The 26,784-nt window shown below is 42.9% G+C and overlaps 1 protein-coding gene across 1 annotated transcript; it reads left to right on the top strand.

Annotated features, from left to right (window-relative positions):
* On the top strand, nt 1-26,028 carry Delta (neurogenic locus protein delta). The gene is made up of 6 exons (XM_035884165.2): nt 1-1,331; nt 3,818-4,120; nt 11,218-11,281; nt 16,170-16,421; nt 19,985-20,045; nt 23,333-26,028. Exons 1-6 carry the CDS (start codon nt 1,272-1,274, stop codon nt 25,485-25,487), a joined length of 2,895 nt encoding a protein of 964 aa, XP_035740058.2. The 5' UTR covers nt 1-1,271; the 3' UTR covers nt 25,488-26,028.
* The last annotated feature ends 756 nt before the right edge of the window (nt 26,029-26,784 follow it).

The raw sequence follows: 26,784 nt of genomic DNA, 5'->3' as shown, positions 1-26,784 counted from the left end.
ACCAGCGACAACGCACCCTTCTCTTCGTTCCTGGGCCTTCTCTGGCTCTCCCCACCATCGCCACCACTACTCGCCCTCCTCTCTCTCTCTCTCTCTCTCTCTCTCTCTCTCTCTCTCTCTCTTTCTCTCTCTTGCTCTTCCTGCCGCAAGGAGGGCATACTCGGCGGCTCGTGTCAGTAGTGTGTGCGAGGCAGTGCGGCAAAGCAGTACGACGAGTCAGTGCACGGCGACTCGTCGTTGTGTTGCGACGGTTGGCGCGGAGGAGAGTGTCGAAGAACGTGTGACCCTTTTTTCTCTCTCTCTCTCTTCCCCCCGGTGCTGCTAATCGCGTATATCTCTGCAACAAAGTATGCTCGTTGCGAATCGTCGTCCTCTTTGTGCTGTTTCTTTTTCTTCTTCTTTTTCTTCTTCTTCTTCTTCTTATTATTATTATTATTATCCATCAATCTTTCGTGGCCGACGTAGTGCCCTGTGCTACTACTGCTACTGCGTTACGAGCTCCGAACAATCGCGTTGAGGACCTCTTTCTTCTCTCGCTATCTTTCTCAGCGTGGGAACGACGCAACAGCGAGGAGGAGACATCGAAGAGACCCCCTTCTTTCCTGCTTTGACCCTCCCCCCTCTTGTCGAGGCGTCGTCCTTCCTTTATCTTCGTTTATATCTATATATCTATACATATTACATATGTGTGTTTTGGATCGCGTCTCTCATTCTTTCTCTCTCTCTCTCCCTCTGTCTCTACAGTAAGCTAGAGGAATAAATGGAATATAAAGTGTTATATATCGTCGGGGGAGTGTGAAGTGATCGAGTGTTCGAAATAAGAAAGAAAAAATAAAAAGAAAAAAAAAAGGAAAAGGAAAAAAAAGGGGAGTAATAAGGCGATTCCCTAGAAAGCATATTAAAAATTCTACGATACTTTGGTTTTCGGAAATTAATAAGAAGAGTAAGTGAAAAGTGCCGCGAACGGCAAGTCGCCGCCAGCCTTCGCGAGTTCGCGAATACCGGGCGGTGTATACGTATATATAAGAGGAGGAGGAGGAGGAGGAGGAACAACAGCAGCAGCAGCAGCAGCAGCAGCAGCAGCAGCAGCAACAGCAGCAACAGCAGCAGAAACGTTAGAGCAAGGAACGTTATCGGTGGCTATGCAGCCTCGCGAAGCTATTACCGGAAGAAGATAACGCCGACAGTAAGTCGGACAAAAGACGAATCACCACGGTGGTCCACGCGCACGAGAGACGCGTAAACATTCGGTGGCTTCGATTAGCCAAAACATGTGGACCACGATGTTAGTGTGGACGGTCGCCGTCGTTCTTCTACCGTCACCCCGTGCGGTAAGTTAAATTTATGTATACACGCATTTACTACCCTAGTATTATTATATATCCTTAGAATGAGTATGCCGTTTTGCTCTAGACGCCCTTTACCACAGACACAGAAACTCTTTGCATTAGAGAAACACTCGATCGAAGCCACAGTAAACATACGGTTAGTGAATGGCGATGTAAACACACGGGCTAGAATAAATAAATAAATTGATTACGTTCGTTTCTCCGATGAGAGAGCAGCCATGCGTGTCCTTCCCTTTGAAGTTCTATCGCGGAACGTCGATGAGGATTAGGTTATCTCTTTTTCTTAAGAGGAGATTCCTCGAACTTTATTTCGCGTTACGCACGAGGATCCCTTCTTCTTTTCTTCTTTTATATGGCCAGCTGGATCGCAACAAGCTTATTCTTCCTGGGAGATGTTTCTTCTCGATTTTCTCTTCTTCTACTTTTCTCTTCTCTCTTTTTCTTGACTCTCTCTCTTTCTCTTTCTCTCTCTCTCTCTCTCTCTCTCTATCTCTATCTCTGTTTCTCTTGCCGTGCGCCGGCAAGAGGCGGGGGAAAAAGTATCGAGATACGCTGCATGCAACTCTAAATCTGGATCCACTCTTTTAGAAGTGTCTAGCCTCTCCTCCCCCTCTTCGAGACCGTTCCAGGCGCAAGCAGCTTCTCTGCTGGTTAGAAGAGACCAAGCCTCGCACGCTACACCAATGATGATCGTCTCTTCCGTTTGACCTTCATCGAAGGTAGTATCGGAGTTCAAAGGTTCGAACGCGCTTTTCTTTGTTTGAAAGATGCCGCTTTTTGAGCAACTGCGAGATACCATTAATAAAAAGATGCACGTCCTTTGAAATGATTTTGTGACGAAACATACCGGCGGTGCGTTCCGAAAATACGCAACGGCGGCCATTCTCGTTCCTTAAATAACCTTCCAGCGCGCCAAAAATGAGAATTTCTCATCGAGAGATATCTTCCCGGCGCGTCTACAACCCCTCTTCCGATGAGATTACATTTGCCTTAGTAAGGACGTTTCCAAGAAATACGAGCTATGAAATACAGGCATGTTATTTTTTTTTTTTTTTTCATTCATTTAACATTGACGTCACGTACGTCATCGTAGGAAAGATTTCGAAGCGGTGAGAGAGTCATCGGGAGATATTAATGAAAAGAAATTGACTTTTTCCTCCATCTTTTTCAGTGATAGTTTTATTTAAATATTTTAGGCCGTATGAATTGCACTTACGCAACAAGTATCATTTTTATCTATAAATCGAAAGAAATCTTCATTAGTTCCTCCTACGATCGATGATTTTAAAAATAATATAGGAAGGCATTTTAATATTTTTTTTAGAATTCCGAGATGACGTAGTCGAGGGTGGGAAGGTGTCTCGTGGGAATGCTAGTTCGTTCTTTCGACGAGTAGGTGCGGACGTGCATCGAGCACGTGACCGTTCAGAGCGACCTCTTTGCAAGTTCAAATAGTCGAAAGGCGTGTGTATCGCGCCTATCGCTTTGTAACAACCACTGCATACTACTCTATTTCCGTCTTCTTCCGTAATACTTGGCACAAAGTCGTGTTTCCTATTCGGTAAAAGACTATCCTTTTTTTTCTTTTTACGAATCAAATTTGTTAAACCTGCTGGGTTTAATGAATGTCCCGAAGGGTGTATAAACCAACATAAAATGTAAGAAGAGGAAAAACTTAGACGAAGACGAAGAAGAAGAAGAAGAAGAAGAAGAAGGAGAAGAAGAAGAAGAAGAGACCGGTCCCTTGATCGTTTACATACCGTGGAAGGTTCGCCATTAATTCGTTAGAGGAGGGAGATAGCGCGGTCTCGCGTGTTAATATATTTACGGGGCCACATCTTTCCTCTTCTCTCTCTTTCTCTGTCTTTTTTTTAATTTTTTTCAATTTTTTTTTTTATTTACACGAAACCGCCCACTCGCGAGAGCACCATGCGCGCGTGCGTACATGCTCCGAAAAGGCACTTTTTTTCCTCTCTTTAACGCAGAACTCTGTAACGGCCCTCTCTCTCTCTTTTTCTCTCTCTCTCTCTCTCTCTTTCTCTCTCTTTCTCTCTCTTTCTCTCCTTACACTCTCTGCTTCCTGGGAGACGCGGTTGCGCGCGCGCACTTGCTCTCGGCAGACGCCATACGCGTGCGCAAAAACACGCGCGTGCTTCGAGCCTCGAGACCTTCGGTGTCTCGTGCCTTCTTCGCGACTATGTCGTCTCGACCCCACGTCGTGGGTTCTGTCGTTTCGATGGGACCACAAGCGAGCCATGTTTCGCCGACAGATGTTGTCTCCCCTTTTTCTTCTTTTTCTTCTTCTTCTTTCATCGAATTTTGACTCGAAAGTTATACATTAAAAATTTTATGATTCTTGTTAAAACATACGGGAATTGCGTCTTAGTTGAACAAATCGATGAATCAATAATAAACTTTGCGATATTTTAAATGATAAAATGAACGAATTTGGTTTTTTTTTCTTTCAGGTTAACGCTTCGGGGGTGTTCGAGCTAAGGTTAAAGTCGTTCGTCAACGAATACGGAAAGGATAGTCTGGGTAAGTGCTGTTCAGGCACTACCTCAAGGACAGGCGAATGTTCAGGTGTTTGCAAGACCAGGTTTAGGGTATGTCTGAAGCAATACCAAGTGAAGATCGACACAACAACACCGTGCACTTATGGAGATGTTGTTACACCTGTACTCGGCGAGAATATTGTTAATCTTAGTCCAAATGTCGCCTTGCCCAGTTTCACTAATCCCATCAGATTTCCGTTCGAGTTCACGTGGCCGGTAAGTTATTGAGTATTTATTTAGATTTATCTTATTTTCAAACGCTATTAGCATCATTTTATTATTTATATTAGCTGTCATTTTTATATTTATATTAGCTGTCATCGTATTCGTATACTTAAGTCGATCGTATTAAACAAAAAAAAAACAAATAAAAATGAAACGATGCCAGATGAAAATCATTCAATGAAAAAAAGAAAAAAACAACAAGAACGATAACATTTGTCTTCCCTTTTAACCGTTCCCTATTTTTTATTCCCCGTTTCTCTTGTTTTCGAAAGAAACTAGTTATTTACTGTAATTTGCCATAATAACAGATTACATTCGGGATAATTGTCACGTTAGTACGATCAGGGAGCATTGAAATGTAACTTGAAAGACTGCGTTGAATGGTGCCATACATAGAGTTATGATCGTTATGATGGAGGAAGTTGTTCGTTATAGGGCCCACCGGTTTGGGTATCCCTGACCCTACGATATATGACTATTGACTTTAACGAATTTAAATTCGTGCTTGACAAAATTCACTAGAATTCATAATAAATAAATTCAATTAATAACAATTAATAACAAATTAACATCTACGGGATGTTCAGAAAACGACATCCCATATTTATATGATAAATAGGGCACATCATACTACGTTAAAAAAACCTAAGTCGAAAGTTCAATCGTTTTTGAGATATAAACATTTTAGTATGTTATCATCATGATTGTCCGATATTTACCAAGAAATTGTGATAAGCTACGCCTAAAAGTTGATTTTAGAGTATTACAGAGTCAATGAGATGATCTCGAATATTGCCCATCCAAACATCTAACGAAAATCTGTTACGGTGGTTTGTTTGAATTAATGCGTGAGTTTTTACTTTCTATACATGATAAATTTGTTATTTCATTTCATATAAATGTAGCTTCATTAATAAATAACAAGATACGAAATTTAGATTTGAAGAACATTTTACGAGTAGCTACTATAAAAAATATATTCTTGCTTGATAGTCCGGTAGAGTGAGTTGAATATGGTATGGGTAGAGTAATTTCCCACGAAGCATTCTTCAGACAGTAGTATCGATTCTTACGGCATCGGGTATCCTTCTTATGCTAGTTTCGGAATTTTCTTCTATGTATTATCCTTAAAACTCGATTCTCCATATCGAACGTTAATACAGATTTAGACATGCCAGAGTCTTGACGATGAGTTCAATATGAGCCTAATGAATATTTTCGAAAAGTGTATTAGTGAGAACTCTTCGATCAGGAAATTTGTTCATGTAAAAACTTTATCTAACTTTAATACTTTCATATTAGCACGATCATACATAAAATGTATATCTGTCATTTCTTCATTAGAATAATATCTAGACATTTTCTGCGGAATACTTAACGTAAACCTGTAATCACTTAATCTTAAGTTTAATCATGTAATCATCAAATCCTCAATTGCCAATTGATGACAAAATGTTTATATCTCATAAATAACTAATCTTGCGATCTTCGTTAATATAGGTTTCTTTTTCTTTTTTTCTTTTTTTCTTTTTTTTTCTTTTTTTTTTTTACTGAATATAGTCTGTTCTATCTATAATATAAATATAAAATGACTTTTTTTTTCTTTCTTGAACACCCTGTATATTTGGAAGACAGATCAAATGTATGATGACTATGCGTTGTAGATTTCTTTAACATTTAGATACTAGCAAGGAATCACGAGTATATATATATATATATATAAGGTAGCTAACATTATGCATCCTAGGATTAATACTTTGATCCTATCAGCACTTCTCACATAGCTCAGACTATCTGGTAGTGCACAGTGTGCCACTGGCAGATGGCTAGGCCTTTTGTGCTTCTATACGTCCCTCGTGTTTGCCCCACCTCTCTCTTTTTCTCTTTCTCTCTCTTTCTCTCTCTCTTTATATATATGTATATATATATATATATATATATATATATATATGTCTCTCTTTTTCTCTCTTCTCTTCCTTTCCATCTCATCGCCGTGCCTCTCTTGCGAACGGAGTTAATTTTACTAACCCATATGGCGCCCCCTGCGCGCACTCGCACGCCACACACCAGCCAGTCTCTTTCTATCGCCCTCTTCGTCTTGCACAAGTCTACTTTTCCGTCTTCCTCTATACTCTCTGTCCTCCTTCGGGCGCGTTTATATATCGCTTGGCGTTACGAGTCTGTTATGTCGAGCCTGAAGTGACAGAACGCGCGTTCCGTATGAAAGTATCAAAAAAAAAAAAAAAAAAAAAAAAGAAAGAAAGGAAGGAAGAAAGAAAAGAAAGTAAGATACATAATAAATCGTATCTTCAAATCAAATAGAAAATGAAATCGCAAATTGAATCTGAACCATTGATTATAATATTCCAAATAAATGATAAAAATGACAAGATATGAAACGGTAATAAGAAAATCTTGCGTAAGTAGTTCCGATAAATTCGAAGAGTCCGGTGAGTACTCATTTTAATCGGTCACGTCGTCGTACGTTTGCCTCGCCTCGACAAGAATCGCATACACGATCCGTTCCTAACTCGTATTCAGGTGTGCGTGTACTCTTTGCGCTTTTTTACGCCTTTCTCTCTCTCTCTCTCTCTCTCTTTCTCTCTCTCTGTGCGGCAGCCAAACGATTCAAAGAAATACGGTATTTTTAGAAAACGGAGAGAAACTCGAAAGCGAGAGCCTCGTGAGTTTGCACATTTTTACTCTTTCCTTATGCCTTTTTTTCTCTATCCCTTTCTCTGTCTCTTTCTCGAAGTAACGCTATGTGCGTATGTACAACACGGTATGATGTTCGCGGAACGTGCGTTTGCTTCAAAGGAGAATAAAAGAAAAAGAGAGAGAGAGAGAGAGAGAGAGAGAGAGAGGATGCGGTGTCAACCGAGTGTGGGACGGAGAAAGAGAGAAAGAGAAAGAAAGAAAGGAAGAACGAGAGAAAGAAAGAGAGAGAGAGAGAGAGAGTACGACTAGAGAAGGTGGGCCCAAAGGGAAAGAGAAAGAGAGAGACGAAGAATCGTGGTCCCACGGCCGAAAAGGCTGCGTGATTCGCGTCCGGGAGAGAAGAAGGAGCGGAGAAGGACGCCGAATGAATGGCTGACTCGGCGCACGACGATGCGCGACTTCCACGACGCGAAACGTTTAGCATAAATTACTCTCCTCACTGCTATGAGAAAGAGGAAGACGAAACGCTCTCGCTCGCAGCTCGATAGACTCGTCCGTTCGGCTTCTAAAAGTCCGCGCGAGCGCGTAGTTCCGTGTATTTTTAGTAGTTTCACCGCGAGCTACAAAACTCACGCGATCGACCTCTTTTCTCTTCTTCTTCTTCTTCTTCTTCTTCTCTTATATTCTTCTTCTTCTATTTCTCCTCTTATATTATTTTTCTTCTTCTTCTTCTTCCTCTTCTTTTACTTCTTCTCTTATATACTTCTTCTTCTTCTTCTTCTTCTTTATCATCATCATCATCATCATCATCATCATCATCATCATCATCATCATCATCATCATCATCATCATCATCATCATCATCTTCACTCCCTCGACCCCTCGAGCTACAGGCGCCACCTTGCGCGCCCATTAACGATAACACGCTAAACCCCTGCTTATGATCGGTTTCTGTTTAGCGGCGATATAAAAGATAAAAAAAAAACAAGCAAGCAGGATCGATGATCTTTCTCCTCGATTTTCTTTGCGAAAGGATCAGCGAAAGGAAGGAGAGAGAGAGAGAGAGAGAGAAAGAGAAAGAGATAGAGAAAGAGAGAGAGAGATTGTGTGGCACGAACGGTGCTCGAACGTTCGACGAAACTCGTAGAAGAAAAGTACGCGAGGAGATATATAACTGACATAGTGATCGGTGCAAACGCACCACGGGGTCATCGAGCTCGTATTATAAATCACCTGATATATTATGACCCATAGAAATATTTTACTTTTTTAAATCGAATAAATTTTTTTTTCGTTTCTTTATTTTTTTTTCTTTTTTTCTTTTTTTCTTTTTCTCTTTTCTTTTTGTTAACTAGATAATTATATAAGTATAAAGTAATTAATGTGTTTAATGTGTGTGAAGTGTATGAAGAATTGACAAAAGAAATTGTTTTTCTTTTTTTTTCTTTTAGCAATAATAAAAAGTATTAAATCCTTCTTTATACAATTTCTTATCAAAAGCTTTTGAGGAAAAACAAATGTATGGATTACGTAAATCTGATTATTTTATGTGCATATTGTAAATATCATCAAGTCCTATAACGAGTTACATTTCTTTTGAATATTAATAAAGTCGCTATAATATCATTGAATTACATCGCAAAATTCATCATTTTAACACGATCGTAAAAATCATTTAAAGAAAGAAAGAAAAAAAAACTTATTTTCTATGTTCTTGATATATTTCATGTAGCGGATTAATTGCTTCATAGTTACACAGAATTTCAGAATTTTTTATTCGATCTAAACAAAGTTATTCAATTTAAAATAATACCTGAATAGTTCTTCCATGGGCGATCTTTAAGCACGTTTAATCGTGAAAACTAGCTAGCTAGCTAGCTAGCTAGCTTGCTAAGGATCCACCAGTTCGATCTCTCTTTTCGGATCGGACCAATTTCACGTTCATATTACCATAGTCTACCAGACTACTAGCAGACTTCCTCAGAGCATTAACGTAACACGTTATGTCTGGCCGTAGGCAAAAGGATACATTGGTGTCTCTTGCTTCCATCATTCTCGTACGTTTACCTCAGTGATTTGTTTCCTCTACCGTTTTACTCGATGATTATTAATAATAATAATGACGATGATAATAATAATAATAATAATAATAATAATAACAATAATAATAATAATAATAATACAACGTGTGCGTGTAAAAGAAAGAGAGAAGTAGTTAAATAGAAAGGGGGAAGCTGAGAGAGAGCCGAGATTGGAACAGAGAGGGAAAAGAGAGGCCGAAAGAGGAGCGCACTGGCTCCGAGAAAGAGGGACGACTGCTACTACCTCAAGGAGAGTACAGAGAAGAGGGAAAAGAGAGGCGAGAGAAGGTGGAGGTATGCCGCGCAGCCGTGGGAACAGACTCCCGAGTGAACGAGCTCTCTCGCCCTCTCTCTCTTTCTTTCTCTCTCTCTCTCTCTCTTTTTCTCGCTCGCTCGCTCGCTCGCTCGCTCGTTCTTACTCACTCTCTTACTCACTCTCTACGTCTTGCTCCCACCACTGGTGTTCACCTGTTTCCGTCTCTCTCTCTCTTTCTCTCTCTCTCTCTCTCTCCTCTCTCTATCTATCTATCTATATATCTTTCTTTCTCTTTCTTTCTCCTTCTCTCGAGTTCGAGTCGGCGAAGCACCGTTCTCTTCTTCCTCTTTTCATCTTGCGCCTATCTCGCTACCTTCCCCTCTCCCACCTCCCCTCTCTCTCTCTCTTTCTTTCTCTCTCTCTCACACTCTCTCTCTATCCTTCGCTTGCCTTTCTCATTTTTCTTTCTTCCTCCGGTTCCATAGCTTCTCTCTTCTCAACTTTGGTCGCGAAGAGTTCTCCTCCGCTAACCGGACCCCGAAACACACACCCAACGAACGCACATTGTTCTCCGAATACCAAGCCGAGCTTTTTCAGCTTTTTTGCCGGCATAATTTCGATCTACGTAATAAATTAACGGGCGATCATGGTGGCATTTGTCTCCTTGACAATTTATTTCCTTCCCTATCGGCGACGTTTACCTCTCTTCCTACCTACCCCCTCGTCCTTGTCACGAGAGAAAAGGGCGTTCTGCTCCTTCTCTCTTTCTGTCTGTCTCTCTATCTCTCTCTCTCTCTTTCTCTCTCTCTCTCTCCTCTTTTCTTCTCTTTTCTTTTCTTTTCTTTTCCTCTCCTCTTCTCCTCTCTTCTTTCCCTTTCCATCCACTTTCGCGAAGAATCTCAGAATAGTTGAGATTCTGCCGGTACGCTAACGGAATCTTTTTGCGGATCGGGCATCTCTCCCTCTGTCTCTCTTTCTCTCTCTCTCTCTCTCTTTTCCTCTCTACACGAGTAGTCGGTGCCAAAGACAAATCGCACTGTTAAAGAATATAGCCGGTGACGCTCGAACGATCAAACAGTAGAGTAGAATAAGGTGGGACTGAATTACTGTAATTTAATCCGCGTGGTAAGAATCGCTTAATAGAGCGCCGAGATGCTTTTCAATATGGACCGTTTCTAGTTCCTCCACTCAACCACCCCTTTACCCTTTTTTTTTTGTGATTGTTTTGGATTTTACGATTAATTCATATCGTACTCATAATATTAATTAGCAAAGGAAATTATTCGGAAACGGTTTCATTCTTCTTTCTTGCTTTCCTTTTCTTCTTCTTTTTCTTTTTTCTTTTGTTTATTTATTTCTCTCTCTCTCTCTCTCTCTCTCTTTCTCTCTTTCTCTCTCTCTCTTATCTTTCGTCGCTTTAATACTTCGTGCATAATGTGTATTATCACAGGGCTCACTATTATCAAAGGGGATGAAAGCAGCTCGTTTACGCGACGTCGGCCGGATATAAACATTTATTATTCAACGTGCGGCAGCGACTAACGAGGTCGTGTATAATACCAACGTCTCTCTCTCTCTCTCACACTCTCTCCCTCTCCCTCTCTCTCTCTCTCTTTTCATACGTGTGACGTTAATAATTAAACGTCGTATTATCACCATGCACGTAGCAGAGTAGTCGTACGTGTAGTGCACGTACTCGTTACACAATATGTACCGTCGTATGTTACTCTCCACGGCATCGTTACACGCCATACACTACCGATCGTAAACAGATTTATGAATGCGCAGCACTCGCGCCTATGTACGTCGAATGATTACTCTCCGACGATAGTCAAATGCAGGGGAAAATGATTATCAATCTCGACGTTTTTATTTATTTATTTATTTATTATTCTCTTTTTTCTTATTTTCTCTCAAAATCAGAAAAACGCGATAAATATTATATGTCTCGCTATGTTCTTTTCTATTTTATTACAAGCATTACGATCGACATGGACATTTTAAATGTCGCAATAAAAAAGAAACTTAACACTGTTTTATACGTATCATAAATAATTGAACAAATTAAATTAATTTCTTCTTTATTTTTGCAGGGCACGTTTTCCTTGATCGTCGAGGCCTATCACGATTCAAACAATACAACTCATCATTCACCCGGTGAGTAATCTTTCTTTTCTCTTATCATTATTAACATTCACGTATCACACGGTGTTAATTAGAGAAAGGGGTAATTAATTAAGGGGTATTCAAAAGTGAGCTTGCGTGTGCCTATGGATGGTTCACAAAAAAAAAAAAGAAAGAAAGAAAACAAGGAGAAAAAAAAAAGAAAAAAAAAACCAAAAACAAGAAAAGAGAGAAAAAATATAAGAGACAAGAGAGAAAAGGATTATCATAAAATTAGTCGTCCGACGACGCACGAGCCCTTGATGCGTGACACACGCTTCTGCCTGCCTGGCAGAGTTCTTGACGATAGATAGATAGAAAGAGAGAGAGAGAGAAAGAGAAAGGGAAAGAAAGAGGAAGAGAAAAAGACGCGGGCATGTGCGGTCCAGCTGCCCTCCTGAATCTCGATGTGTCTTGCATCGTGTCCGAACTAGTCGAGAAGCGACTTCCGGCCTTGTCACGACATTCACCAGAGACGTAACCTCGGATCTCTTTTCCCAGCAACAACCCTCGACTCTTCTGCCTTTACTCGACTAGTCCGTGCTTTTCGTCATCGAACGCACGGAAAATGAGCCAGACCTCTTCCTCTTTTCTTTCTCTCTCTATCTTCCTATCTCTCTCTCTCTCTCTCTCTCTCTCTCTCTCTCTCTCTCTCTCTCTCTCTCTCTCTCTCTCTCCCCCCTCCCGTCGCACACACATACATACATACGCACACATATCCACACACTTTTTTTCATTTTTCTGTTCTTCTTTTTTTCATTCTTTTTTGTTTGCTTCCGTTCAGTGACTTTGGAAAAATAATTTATACTCTCTTCCACGCTTACATAGCGTTCCTCGGTTAATGCTTCTATGACCTGTTTTCATTTATATTCGCCATCTCAGCGAGGCGATTGTTACCGCAACACATCCACGTGCGCACGCACAAAGTACATCTCGATGAATCCTCGTCCTCTTGCAATATGCGCGGAGGATGAAAGAGGAGTTGGAGAGGAGGACGTCCATAGACACTAGTGTTTCCTTCCTGTGTAATCGTAGCAGCCACCTTCCACTACTCGTGGTTCGCGCGAGTAACGCGATACCCTTCGTAGACTTATACGTTAGAATGCACGTCGTTGTATTACACGCACTCGCAAACACGCTTAAATTATCTCTGTACTTTTCGTGCTCGACGTTTTGAATTTTTTCTTAAAAGAGAAAGAAGAAAATGATACAAAAAAAAAAGAAAAGGAAAGTAGAACGATCGAATTTATTTAATTGATTGATCATCGTCGTTCTGATGTCATTGTAAATAAAAATAAAAAAAGAAGAAATAATGAAAGAAAGAGAGAGAAAAAGAGAGAGAGAGAGAGAGAGAGAAGGAAAGAAACTGAGAATCTAAAAACCGTTGATTCTCTTCGTATACGCGTGTACACGTATTCATACGTATATGTGCGTATGTGTCTATGTTTATGTATATATATATATATATATATATATATATACATAAACATATATGTGTATGTATGTGTTGTGTATGTGTACGTGTCGCGCATGAGAGCACCGCGCGGCCGCGTGTAACTTCCGCTCTCGCCGCCCGCACCGGTAGATTCTAATTACCGACGGTAGGACCTCGAGGAAGAAATTAAGTGGTCGCGCTCTTCTTATTCCGTTTTTAAGCCCGGTCCTGAGAGTGAACATTCTCGTATGCCGTTGGTATATTCAAGATGAGAAACGAGTCCTTCGTGTCTAACTATGTAGGAACCGACATGAGAATATATCCTTAATAACATTTCACTCTTTTTACTTATTTTACGCGTGTTACCAGACAAACACGACGTCGATGAGATATTAATGGAGGACTACTCGCCCTTTATTTCCGCCCTCGCGACCGTGTAGATTTTCTATGAACGGACGGATGAATGAACGGGCCCGTGTGTATATATGAATGAATTCGAATACAAAGAGGGGAGGTACGGACGAGTGAATGAAACGGAGATATCCACTGTGTTAATTCCCATTACGATTATTTCTTGAGACAGTAAATAAGAATAATAAGAATTTAACAAAAATAATGATATAGATTTCATATTTTATCTTTAAATTTTTCTTTTTCTTTTTTTCTTTTGTTTTTTCAATGAAAACAGTTGACAATGGATAAATAGGATGTGATAGAAATTCGTCAATGATCGAATAAATAAGTATATGTTTAGAATAATTTAGGAAATAGAAAGTGGAAGTTAGTGCTTTTTATATTTTTCATTTTGTACGAAGATCGTTTGGATTTCTGATCTTTATCACCAAGATATTAAATCGTATACCGTTTTGTCGATGGTACTCTCTTTCTCTCTCTCAAACTCTCTCTCTCTCTCTCTCTCTCTCTCTCTCTCTCTCTCTCTTTCTCTCTCTCTGTCTAGTGTGCCTCGAGCATAATATAATACCCACAACGCGGAGGCGAAGCGAACCCTTTATTGCCGTGCGCTGCTCGGATGCTGCTTCCTTTCTCAGGCTCACACCCCTTCTCACCCTCTGTCTACTCTTCTCTCTTCCCTCCTCCACTTTTCTCTCCCTCTCTCTCTCTCTCTCTCTATCTCTTGCACATATATAAACGAATACAAACACACATACACACATACACTATATACTCGCTTTTCGAGAGGCTACAAAATCTCACACAAATAATCGCATCCTTATTTAGCGTAGCTGTAAAAATTGTAGGTGAGTTTAGAAATATAAAATAGCTATTAGGAACTTAAAATTATCTAATCTTCCTTTCCACGATTGGAAACTATAGTGATATCCTTATAACCCGTAAATATACAAGCAGAGAGTCGCTTTGTCGACACTCACAAGGCTTACGTCATCGTCGATCATCGACCCTCTCTGTCTCTGTCTCTCTGTCTCTCTCTCTCTCTCTCCTCGTTCAGTTTCGATGAGGAGACAGTTGCGGTGATATGCAAGTCGTTCCAACACTCACGATGCACTCGACTCTCGAAAAGATCTAACCAAAACGAGAAGTTTAATCGATCGTTTCTACTACGTTCTTCTATCAATAGCTTTTCCTTTTTTTTTTTTTTATGGTACATCAAGATAACATAAGCAGCAATCGCCCAACCTTCTAATTCAATTCAATGTACTTTGACAACAGGTTGTAGAATAAATTTGGGTCTAAAAGATGAAACTGTAACGGTTAAATAGTCTCTATTGCATCATTGTTTAACTAAAGATAAGCTCGTTAAAGGATGTAGAAGTAATGCTACTACTGACTACCTGCCAGCTTCGGGCTATGCTTCGGCAATCGGCCGTTTCTGAATGAACAATAGAAAATTCCGGCTACTCACGGCACTCTGCCGTCGTTAATGAATACTTTGAATCGGACTGGCCTCGAGCTCACCGGGTGTTTACGAGCGGCGTATACACTGTGTGTATACATCCTCGCGGTCAATGGTCCAAGTTGTAAAAGATACAAGAAACAGTAGCTACGACAATAGAAATTTTGCTTCCTTCATTGTAAAAGCGATCAATGGCGTTAATACACATTGAGTTATTTATCTTTTCGATGTATTTCTGTTTAGAATTACAATCGTTGTCAAAGTATTGATCGAGTGTTTACTAACGTAAGTGTACTTGAGGATCGAAAAACAATAAACAAATTTGTAAATATATACATATAGTGTACGTAATAATGGTAGCAGACGATGTTGTTGGATCCCATCGATGTTTTCGGAACTCGTAAGAACATCACCTGGGAAGAGGAGATGGGCCAGTAAACTGCTTCCCTGACTCCCGTTTCGCCGGCAACGAAATGCTACTTTCCTTCTGAGAAGGAAGGCCGGTTTCCTCCTTTAACTATCCCAGGACACGCCATCGGGCAAAGTGTTTGTTCTTTTGTTGGGTTTTAGCTACCTTCAGTGGCGTAGCCAAAAGATCGATCTGCCTCGGGTCTCTTACAGTACTATTACATTTAGTGTTACGGAACGATTCCCCCTCCCCTCTCTTTCTCTCTCTTTCTCTATATCATCGAAGATCGATGAGAATCAACGAAGCCAGCCAGCTGGCTACTTCTTGCTAGGTTCTTGTTCTCGTATTGTTGTTAGTGGTGGTAGTAGTAGCGGTAGTTAGTATTGGTGATAGTAGTAGTAGTAGTAATCCCTGGCCCCCGCAAGATCTGCTGCCGTGAGACAAGACTTTTTTCGATGATGGTGCACCTGATCGAACCATCCTAATCTACGTGGCTATTATGATAATACGTTTAGACGGAAGGTTATACGCGGGGCCCGTTTCTTCTCCTTCTTTCCTTTTGCACGCAGAAAACAGGTAACCAAGTGGGAGGAAGAGGAAGAGTGAAGAGAGAAGGACGAAGAACGCCTCTTTCCCAGAGGCAGAGAGCCAAAGAGCCACAATGTTCTCTGTCTCTCTCTTTTTCTCTCTTACTCACTCGCTCACTCACTCTCACTCTCTCTCTCTCTCTCTCTCTCTCTCTCTCTCTCTCTCACTGTGGTATACGCTTACTCTCTTTGTGCCGGATGCGCACCGCCAGCAGAGTAGCAATAGCGGACGAACGTCCGGCCTCTCCTCTCTTTCTCTTCATCACGCCCCTCACTCACGTTACTACTCGTCTTTTTCTCTCTCGAAGGGCCGGTACACTTGGAACGCATCATTGGTCGTCTCTCTGCCCCTGCTTGGGCTCCGCACGGCTAATTACCTCTTCTCTCTTTCGCTTTCTCTCTGTCTGTCTCTCTCTCTCTCTCTCTCTCTCTCTCTGTTTTTCTCTCTTTCATACATTCTACCGTACATCGCCAAAACTCGTCGTTAATTTGTACCTAATAATACCCAAACATAAACATGTTAAAAGGAAGTTAAAGGTTCCTCTTTTATCATTAATCGATATCTATGTATTTTGCAGAAAAGGTACTGATCACCAGGCTGACTACACAAAAGTGGCTGGACGTGGGCCCAGAATGGATAGAGGAAGAACATAGGAGTGCCCATTCACGAATGGTTTACGAGTATAGAGTGACGTGTGCAGCGCATTATTATGGAAAAGGATGTGAAAATCTTTGCAGACCTAGAGACGATAACTTCGGTCATTATAGTTGCAGCCCTACCGGTGAACGTGTCTGTCTTTCGGGATGGAAGGGCGACTACTGTGCTACTCGTAAGTCTATCATACTACTCGTCATCTGACTTTATTCGTATCTCTCCCATCACGACTGCACGCGACTGGCGCAACCTTCATTCTTTTTGTATTTCTCTCTCTTTTTTTTTTTTCCTTCGATCGTTCCTACCGCGATAAAATGCAAATCGTATGCGGTTCGTTTTGTTCGCCGCTTACGCAACGCCATACTAAACTGCGTTCCGCGTTTGAAAGTAAGAGTAACCGATGGTACTCGTAACGAGGCCCACCAGTTGATCTTGGTTCGTCTAGGCGGAGATTCACGAAATGAAATCTCCTCCTCTTCCTTTATTTTCTCGATCTTGTCACGTTCGAACGAATCCGAAAGCGAAGCTGTGCGCTGACGGCTTAGACCGCGAGAGACCAAACTCGGCGATGTCGGCGAGATTCTACGGCTACGGCATCGGCACGACTCGGTGTGTCGGCGCACCGGTGCAACGCCGGTGCAACGTCGGTGCAGCGAGCTGCTCGAGAACGTGCAGCAGCTTCCCACGCTTGGCTAGCGCGTGTACGCGAGACTCTCTCTGGTCTGGTCTCTCTCTTTCTCTCTCTCTCTCTTTCCCTCTCTCTCTGTCTCTCTCCTCCGTCTCGGCATCCTCTTTGTTGCTCTCCCGCTCACTCGCGTACCTGAGCCTCCCGTCGAGAGCGTACGACGAAGGCGTGCAGCCCTCGCCCCCGCCCCCGCTCTGATCCGATCCTTGCACATGCACGCGCTCCGACCTTTCTCTCTCTTTCTCTCTCATACACACATATACACGTCAGAGTTCCTTAAGAATTGGCCGCCGAAAGAGATGCGCTGTATTCAGCGTTGCCAGTCGTATTAGGCATACCTTTTGATGGTGGATTCCTTTTTCTCCGAAAAATATTTCTCACCTGGTTCCAAATATGTTCTTTTACGACAGAGCTTTAACTCGAATTCGAAATCTGATAGGAGGATTCGACGATTCTTTCAGTTCCATTACGACCTTGTAATTTTCTCAAAGTCTCCATCTTATTTCGTACGCAGCAACCTGTTCTTTTTTACTGTTTATTCAGCTCATACACGTATGTATGACCGTATTGGGCTCGTTCTAGTGTAACGGTTACGTAGAGAACATTGAGTTATAAGAACGAATAGGTATCTCATATCACGAGGGATCATCGAGGCGGAACGCAATCTCGTTTTCGAGGTTGTTCCTCGAGGCTGGAGACCAGCCGTTGGTAGCCAAGTGCCAAGGCGGAATCCAAAAACGCGAGGCTACTTCGATCTCACCCTTGATAGCTAAGTCAAGCTGAAGAAAGGTCTCCGATCGTGAACGTTGGCTATCGGTCGTTGCACCCTTTTCTTCTCGAGGAGAGCACGAGTCGACCGGTCGGCAAAGTTTGCGCATTGATTACTAATAGACTACTTACTCTCTTCGTTTCGTTACATTCCCCGGCATTCGAGGAATCATGAGTTCGTGCTCGGTTTCGCGAATCGGAACTTTCAAGAATCGGAAGGCGCGTCTCGCTTTTGTCACGCACTTCTTGTGCTGCGATCGGCCGATCTTTTCTCACGTCTCTCTCTCTCACTCTCTCCTTTTCTCTCTCTCTCACTCTCTCTCTCTCTCTTTCTCTCTATCTCTTTCTCTCTCAATCTCGAGAAAGAGAGAATACATAGATACATACTCACACAGGCGCATGCGTACCTATACACGAGATCTCGATAACACGATTGAACTCTTTGGTTCTAAGATTCTTTGAAAGTCTCCTCGATCGACGTGAGAAATAAAATAACGATCAAATAATATCGATTCGTTAAGAAAAAGAAAGGAAAAATGAAAAAAAAATAAATAAATAAAAATATAATAATTTATTGTAAAGAAAGACTCGTTAGAGAAGACATGTTAAATTCTAGAGTCCACTTTCCCCTTTTATGAAGCACATTCGCGAAAAGAATTTCGAAGAATGTCGAACGAAAAGTGGCAAGACGCGTTCTTTCGGAACGCATTATACCAGAACATCGAACTTTCACTTGCTAGCTAGAGGTGCTCCTCGATGTATAAAATCATCAATCCTCCTTCTGTAGTTTCATGATCGAAGGAAAGCGTGCTTACGAGCCAGAGAAAAGAGCTTGTTCGCGCACGAGCCATCATAAACTCGTTCATCGTTCTAACTCAATACTAAAGAGAAGAGACACAAGAGCAGCTGAGGTGCACGTGAGTTATTTTCCCCTTTCGACTTATCGTCGTAACAGCTACGTTTCTCGTTCGGGGAAGCGTCTGTGCACAAGGGGTTAACGAGATATAGAAAGGGAGTTAGAAAGGGTAGGGGTGACTAGTAGTAGTTCGAGCTTGCACCACGAAGATAGCTTTCGGCACTGCAGACGGTCTCTTTCGGGGGTACTACGACGTTACATGGGGATTGCGGGGAATAAAGGCAGCTGCAACGCGAGGCCATGCGCGAGTGGGCCTGACAGCTGCTGCGAAGGTCGGTGCTTTAACCAACAGCTGCACCAAACTCACGTTCACAGTCCATTTCCATTGGCAACCTCCTCCCTTTGCTCCTCTTCTCTCTCTCTCTCTCTCTCTCTCTCTCTCTCTCTCTCTCTGTCTCTCCCTCTCTCTCTTTATTACTCTTCTTCTTCGATCCCCATACCACGACCTCGTCCTGCGTCCTTCCTCTTTGGGCGACGATATTTTTCCAAAGTCTTTCTCCGTCTCTTTATTATCTTCATCTACCTGCACAACTTTTCAGGTCTTTCCGCATTCGGCAAGTTCCCAACGAGCAAGGTGTGCAAGATATACAATAAGTACCCTCTCGGCAGGTAGTTCGATGAAAGAAAAAAAAAACTGGTATCTGTTTTTCTCGATTTTCTTTCACTCGGAAGCACTGATTCAACGCTTCTCAAAATCGGACCCCGGGTACCTCGTTGGTTCTATAAATACAATACCGTGTTCCATCATGGCGCTTCGACTCGTTGTTTATTTTGCTCGAGCTTCGCCGAATAGTTCTATCTTGGCGTTTTACTCGGTGCCAAGGTTACGGAACTCGGTGGCCCTGTCTCCGATCATCGACTCACCTACCTTCAACCCTTCCGAGCCGTTTTCTTAAGATGGATGACCCCGATCGAGGAGGGAACGTGCACGCAAATACGGAACTCGCGTAATCGAAGTAGTCACTGCCAACCACTCACAATTCCGCAAACATTTGCGGTTAGCCCATTCAATGTATACATATCTTTAGGAGTGTTCGTTCCAGTTCTTTAAAAAGAGTACGATCGATTAGGATCTTATTTCGCTGATCTTTTATGGCTCAGATACTTTATGGCTGATAGAACATTTAACGTCTAATAATGTCGACTCTTTAAAAGAAACAAGACTGAACAATCGAAAGATTTCAATTCTCTTCTTCAACATTCCGTTCCATCGTAAATTATCCAACTCTCCGGTGACTACCATACGCGTGTGTATATGCATCGTATATATCGTAGAGTTGTACGTATCGCTCGTGCAGTCGTGAGGGACGCGATCGACCTCTCGCGGAGCGTTGCCTTAACCTTTTGGATTTTTTCTTACTCCTTTCAGCCCGCTGCCTGCCCGGATGCGACGAGCAGCACGGACACTGCAGTCGACCCAACGAATGCATGTAAGTATCTCCGCATACATACGTATGTACACCTAGTTTGCACGTTTCTCTACATATATGAGTGTGTAGATGCATATATAGGATGAGTCAATAACTATATTTGTGGAAGGAATTTTTGTTTACTTATTTTAAGAAAAAAGAAGAAGAAGAAAAAATTCTAAAGCATTTCGTGTAATAGACAGGAGAAACCGTTAAAACTTTCTTATTGAACATTTTTTTTTTTAAGTTAATTCATGTTAAAATTAAAAAAAAAAAAGAAAAAGTAAAAGGAAATAAAAAGTTCATTCATCTGGCAATAGTTATCGACTCACCCTGTATATACCGACTTTCCTATACCAGTACCACGTTTCTCCGGGCTCGATGTTCCTTCCAACTTCTATACGCATTCTACACACACATGGACTATACATGGACACACGAACGCTTCTTCATGCTCGAAGAAGAAGAGGACGAAGAAGAATTCGAAGCGTTCGGCTCCTTTCCGTCGAACGACTCGGCCCGTTCGAAGGTGCCGATCGTTCCTAGCCAACGAGACGATTCTTTCCCATCCCCTTTCATTTTTCATTCTTTTTTCTCCCTTTTTCCTGACGTGTCGTTGAACCTCGCTATACATTACTCGCTATTTTCGAAATACACTTATTTCGGTTAACGCACGAGCGATCGTAACTTAGCGAGGGAAATTAGCGAAGGAAGAGACGAGACAGACCGCGAATCTCGGTCCGACCGGCGCTAACCCGGGCTTTGGAGTTAACTCGATCATCTAATTACTCTACGACCGGGGTTAATTGTCCCGTTAGCCGCAGGCATCGGCTCTCTCTCTGTCTCTCTTTTTCTCTCTTTCTCTACGGTTGACTCAACGTGCCGCCGTTTCAAAACTTTCCCTCCTTCTCTCTCTCTCTCTCTCTCTCTCTCTCTCTCTCTCTCTCTCTCTCTCTCTCTCTCTGTCCCTCATTTTTTATTTTGATCATTTTTCTTATCGTTTTTCTTCTATGAAGATAGATAAGAAGAATAATTTTTCTATACAGAGCATAGATCGGAACGTGCATAGAACATACAGCATCTTATAAGAGAAGTAGAACTCACGATTCGATCTGCCAAAGAAAAAGAGAGAAAGAGAGAGAAAGAGAGAGAGAGAGAGAGAGAGAGAAAAAAGAGGAGAAAGAGAGAGAGAGAGAAAGAGAGAGAAAGAAAGAGAGAGAGAGAGAGAGAGAGAGAAAGAGATCGAGAGATTCTCGTGTCCCTATTAGATTGCGAGCATTCACGAGAATGCACTATGTGGATGATGCGCGCATCCATGGCGCCATGCAGGTATAATGTGCCAGCTCGATGTTTCCCAACCGTAATTGGGTTAATACGTTTTATACGAACTACGTACACGCATTCGTCTTTGTCCTCATCCTCTTTTCCATCATCTGCCTATATATACTTGATGATCGAACGCCACTGTAATTTTGTAATTAAGGACAAGAAGTAATGATATTTTCTTTCTTTTTTCTCTTTATCTCTCTTTCTCTCTTTCTCTCTCGTTCGCGCGCGCGCGCTCGTAACAACGAATTCATTTTCGTGTGACAATCGAAAATCTCGATATCATCGAAAGCGATTGCCGTGAGAGAATAAGAGAAAAATAAAAAGAGAGAGAGAGAGAGAGAGAGACTCGTGGGATATCGGCCCCGCTCGTGATACGTGAAAGAATCACGGCTATGGTGTCCCATTGAAATTTCGGAGTCCACGTTCGGCCGTGCGTTCGCCAGTTGAATACAGATGACGATGCACAGACTATGCATCCTTGTACGTCCTCTCTTTCTCTCTCTCTCTCTTTCTCTTTCTCTCTCTCACTCTTTTTCCCTCCGCGATTCGAGTGAATGTACTGTATTACTGTGAAACAGACTGTTCTATTCGCCTCGATCCACGCAAAGTGAACGGACTCGAACGTTTAGCATCTGAGCATCGTCTTTTAATCCGATCGTAGAACATTCCAATGGAAACGATCGAAGCGAGAACGGATTTCTCTTGAAATCAAAATCTTCGACGCTTTCCCTTTAAAATTCAAATTTCCCGGTTTAAATCGGAGGCCATCGGATTTGAACGTCTTGTACGCGACGCGACGATACTCTCGAATCTCATCGTTACACGGAATTTGTTTAATGGTAGAGTCATGCGATGTCCGAAGTGCGCTCGCGCGGCCGCAGCTCGACAACCGTGCGCGGCATGGCGCAGATCGCCAATATATATAGGCGGATGGGTATTAGTGGGCAGAGCGAGGCGCGCGCACACGCACACACAGGAGCGTAACCTTTCCTTGACCCGCATACTGAACGGCTGTGCCGAGGCTCGAACCGTGGGAACACTACTCGACGACTCATCCCCACTCTCTTACGAATTCTACCTTCTCTTCTGTCTCTCTTCCTCTTTCTCTCGCTTCACAGATCCTCTCCCCACCATCACGCCAGCCGCCTCCACCGTCACCGTCTTCGTCATCGTCGTCGTCGTCGTCGTCGCTGTCTTCGTCGTCATCGTCGTCGTCGTCGTCATCGTCGTCGTCGTCGTCGTCGTCGTCGTCATCGTCGTCGTCGTCGTCGTCGTCTTCTTGAACGTCGTCGTCGTCGTCGTCGTCGTCGTAGTCGTCGTCGTCGTCGCCGTCGGGACTCTTCTCTCCTCGCCTTCCCACCTTTCATCTCGTTCTCCCACTCTTTTTCCTCCCCCTTCCTCTCTACTACTCGTTGCCTGACCGGCTGGCTGTCCTCCTCTTTTCATCTTTCTTTCTCGCTCTTTCTCCGTATAACCCCTTGGACAACGTAATGGCCGACCACCATATACCTCTTCTCTACCCCTTCCTCTTCCTGTACCTTCCTCGTCTCTCTTCACACAGCCTTTATCCACCTTTGTATGTTCTCCGATATATGTAGGTACCTATATTTTCACCCTTTACCTCCTCCTGCGCGCGCGTTCACATCCACATATACAGACATACAGACAAACACACAAAGATACTTAGCCTCGTACACAACGTGCGCTTTTCCACGGCAGTAGCTATCTCGAACACTCGCTTCGTCTCTCTTTTCTGTCTACCTCCGTAGCGTATTTAGATACGATTTCTTCTCATACGTGAGAGCACGAATTCTCTCTCTTTAAACAGGCAAACGAGTTTTGGAGGGATACCATGAGTTTTGATAATAACCACTAAGGAGATACATATTTATGAAAATGATATATCTAACGCGAATCTTATATTTAATGAGATGAATTAACGAGCATATACTTGATTCCTTTTTTGTTTTTAATTGCAGCTGTCACAGCGGTTGGAAAGGAGCCTTTTGTGATCAGTGCGTGAGATATCCCGGGTGCCTTCATGGTAGTTGCCAAAAGCCTTGGGAATGTCTATGCGACGAAGGCTGGGGCGGACTGTTCTGCAACCAGGATCTAAACTACTGCACGAATCACAAACCCTGCATGAACGGTGGCACCTGCTTTAACACCGGCCAAGGATCGTACACCTGCTCCTGCGCGCCGGGCTTCACTGGTACGGACTGCCAGACACAACTTTTGGACTGTCACTCGAAGCCATGCTTGAATGGAGGCTCCTGTTCGATGGAAGCAACGTACGCAAACTCGAGCGTATCCACCAGTGGCGGCAGCAACACAAACGGCAATCATCATCATCGTTCGGGTTCTTCCTCTTCGCTCGATAGCTCCTCGTCATCGAGCAAGTTACAACGAGCAGCTTATAGATGCACTTGCCCACCAGGCTGGAGAGGTCGCCACTGCGAGATGACATCAAGATCATGTCGAGACTCGCCCTGCTTGCACGGTGGTATCTGCGAAGACGATTCATTGAACGGCTACGTTTGTCATTGTCCAGCAGGATATACGGGTACCGATTGCGAATCCCAACTAGATGAATGCTCACCGAATCCTTGCACAAATGGTGGCACCTGCACCGACATGGTGAACAGTTATCGTTGCTCCTGCCCTCCTGGCTTCGCTGGAGATCGCTGCGAGATCAATGTCGACGATTGCCAAGGTGATCCCTGTCTTAACGGTGGCACTTGCGTTGACTTGGTGAACCGCTTTAGATGCCAATGCGTGCCTGGATTCGTTGGTAGACTCTGCCAAGATAAGGTCGATTATTGCCTGGCGAAACCATGCGCGAACGGTGGTAGATGCATCTCCGGAACGAATGATTATCGTTGCGAGTGCAAGCCTGGATTCACGGGAAAAGATTGCAGCGTTGACGTCGATGAGTGCCGTAGCGCACCCTGCAAGAATGGTGGCACCTGTAGGAATCGAGTGAATGGTTTTCTATGCGAGTGTCCGGAAGGATGGTACGGGGAAAGTTGTGCGGAGGAGGTGGGTCTCGGTGGTACAGCAGTTTTACCGGTGGCATCGGCCGCGAGTTCGTCCAGCGAAAGTGGTACTGCTATTTTACCCGCAGCTGCAGCTGCCGCTGCGGTACCACCTTCGGGTGCCAGCTATTGGTCAGGAAACTTATCGAAACACGTCACCTCAGCAGCTGAAGCTAGAGATGCCGGTTTGACAACGGAACACGTAGTAGTGATAGCAACTCTTTCAACGGCCGTGCCAGCTTTTGTCTTGGTTGCAGCGCTTGCAGTAATGTGCATGAAGAGGCGGCAAAAGCGTGAACAGGCAAAGGCGGACGAGGAGGCGAGATTGCAGAATGAAAGGAACGCGGTACATAGCAGCATGAGCAAACGCAGCGGAGGTGTTCTTGGAGGCGGTAGCAACAGCGTCATCGGTTCAGCTGGCGGTGGTTCAGCTGTTGGAATCGGTAACGTCGGACTTCTGAGTGGCATCACTGGTGGTTGCGTTGGTAGCGGAGTTACCGGTGGTGGAGTCGTCTCGGGCGGAGGTACGGTTTCTGGGGCTGGATTGATCGGCTCGGCCGGTGGAAGTGTCTGTACTCTTGGCACCGGAGACGCCCACATGATTAAGAACACATGGACGGCGAACAAGAGTGTGAACAACGCGAGTAGCGTCCGACAAGATGACCTGGACTCCTCGTTCCAGACTGATGTTACCCTGGATAGTTCCTGCTCGGGCTACAAAGCAGAACCGGTGCTCCAGGATGGTAGAACGAGAACAACGAAGCAGTTGAACACCGAGGCTGCAGCCCATCGAGCGTCTCATCTCTTCCAGAAGGAGAAGGACTGTTTGGGTTTGGGTTTAGGTCTTGGTGTCGCTGTACTCGAAACCGCCAAGAGGTCCTCGGTCTTTGCGAATACTCCGAGTGACGCTTGCTGCGCGGCGGAAGCGACCCTTTTGAAAAGGCCGACGACGGTAACGGAAAGTTCCGGTCCACCCGGAAGTGGTGGGGGTGGCGGCGGTGGTGGTGTCGTCGACAGTGCCTGCGGTGTTTACGTTATAGACGATCATTACAGGCATGATGCGACCACGCTAGCGACGACACTCGCGACGGAAGTGTAGCCTTGAGTAATACTGTGACACATAAAGGAACGCGTGCTTGGGACACGAATCAATTAGACCACGCGCGAATCACGAACTTATATTTTCTTTTCTTCTTCCCTCATTTTTCTCTCGTTTTACCCGGCGCATTAAAGATCGTGTCGATTCTCATTTTTCTTTAAACGTGAATCGATGCGTTCGTTGAAACAACTCTTCGAAAGACTTACAGATTCTTCGTTCGTGTTTCCTCGACCACGTCTTATTTATGACGACGAGGGAAACAACGATGACGATGACACTAACGAAGACGACGACCACGACAACGACGGTGAGATAATCATTAAGATCTCTCGTCGAGTCGAGCGACGGACTAACTAAATAGAAGCTCGTGAATCGAGTTAATAAAGTAACGATATGCTGTGGGGGCGGTTGGCGTATTAGCCACTTACCCGTCTTTAGATGTTAATAATATTGTCATGCTCGAAACAAAACTTTGTACAGAACTAATTTATTATTATTGTTATTTACTATTATTATGATTGCTATTATTATTATTATTATTATTATTATTATTTTTATTATTATTATTATTATTATTATTATTATTATTATTATTATTATTATTATTTTTATTATTATTATTATTATTATTATTATTAATATTATTATTATTATTATCATTATTATTATTATTATTAATATTATTAATATTATTATTTTTATTTTTATTATTATTATATTATCGACATTATTATATTGTATCGCATTATCATTGTTCCACTAGTTCTTTTTTCAATTGCGTGACCGTGCTTTGTCCTATCTGCGACGCGATATGGTAACGGAGAACAAGCTTGTATTAATGCGTACGTGTATGATCGCGAATATTCGCGCGTGTGTATGCGTGTGTGCGTGTGTGTGTATGTGCTCGCGCGTGTATGTATGCATATGAGAGGAAGGAGAAGAGGTTTGCTACGAATTCGAATCAAAATATTCGACCTCTTGCTATATTCGCGCGAATATGGGAAAAATCACAAAAATTTTTTGGGTCTCCTTCTATAGATAGTATGGATCGCTTAAAATATCCTGAATCTGTTATATCATACTAGAATTGTTTAACATTGAATACTAACATCTTCTTACATCTTACACCTATACAAAAAAAAAATTGAAAGGGATAAAGAACGAAAATCGATTCGAATTTTATCCCTTTTGAAAGATAAAAAGAAAATACCTAGGGTAAGAAAGGTGACCCAAGAAACGACGAACGAAAGATTTTTTTTCTCGTGTGTCGCGCGATAGAAGGGAAAGAAAGAAAAAA

Source organism: Vespa mandarinia, chromosome 3 (genome assembly GCF_050613455.1).
Source record: "Vespa mandarinia isolate Hongniang chromosome 3, ASM5061345v1, whole genome shotgun sequence".
Taxonomy (NCBI): domain Eukaryota; kingdom Metazoa; phylum Arthropoda; class Insecta; order Hymenoptera; family Vespidae; genus Vespa; species Vespa mandarinia.
This window is presented reverse-complemented; position numbering and strand designations above follow the sequence as displayed.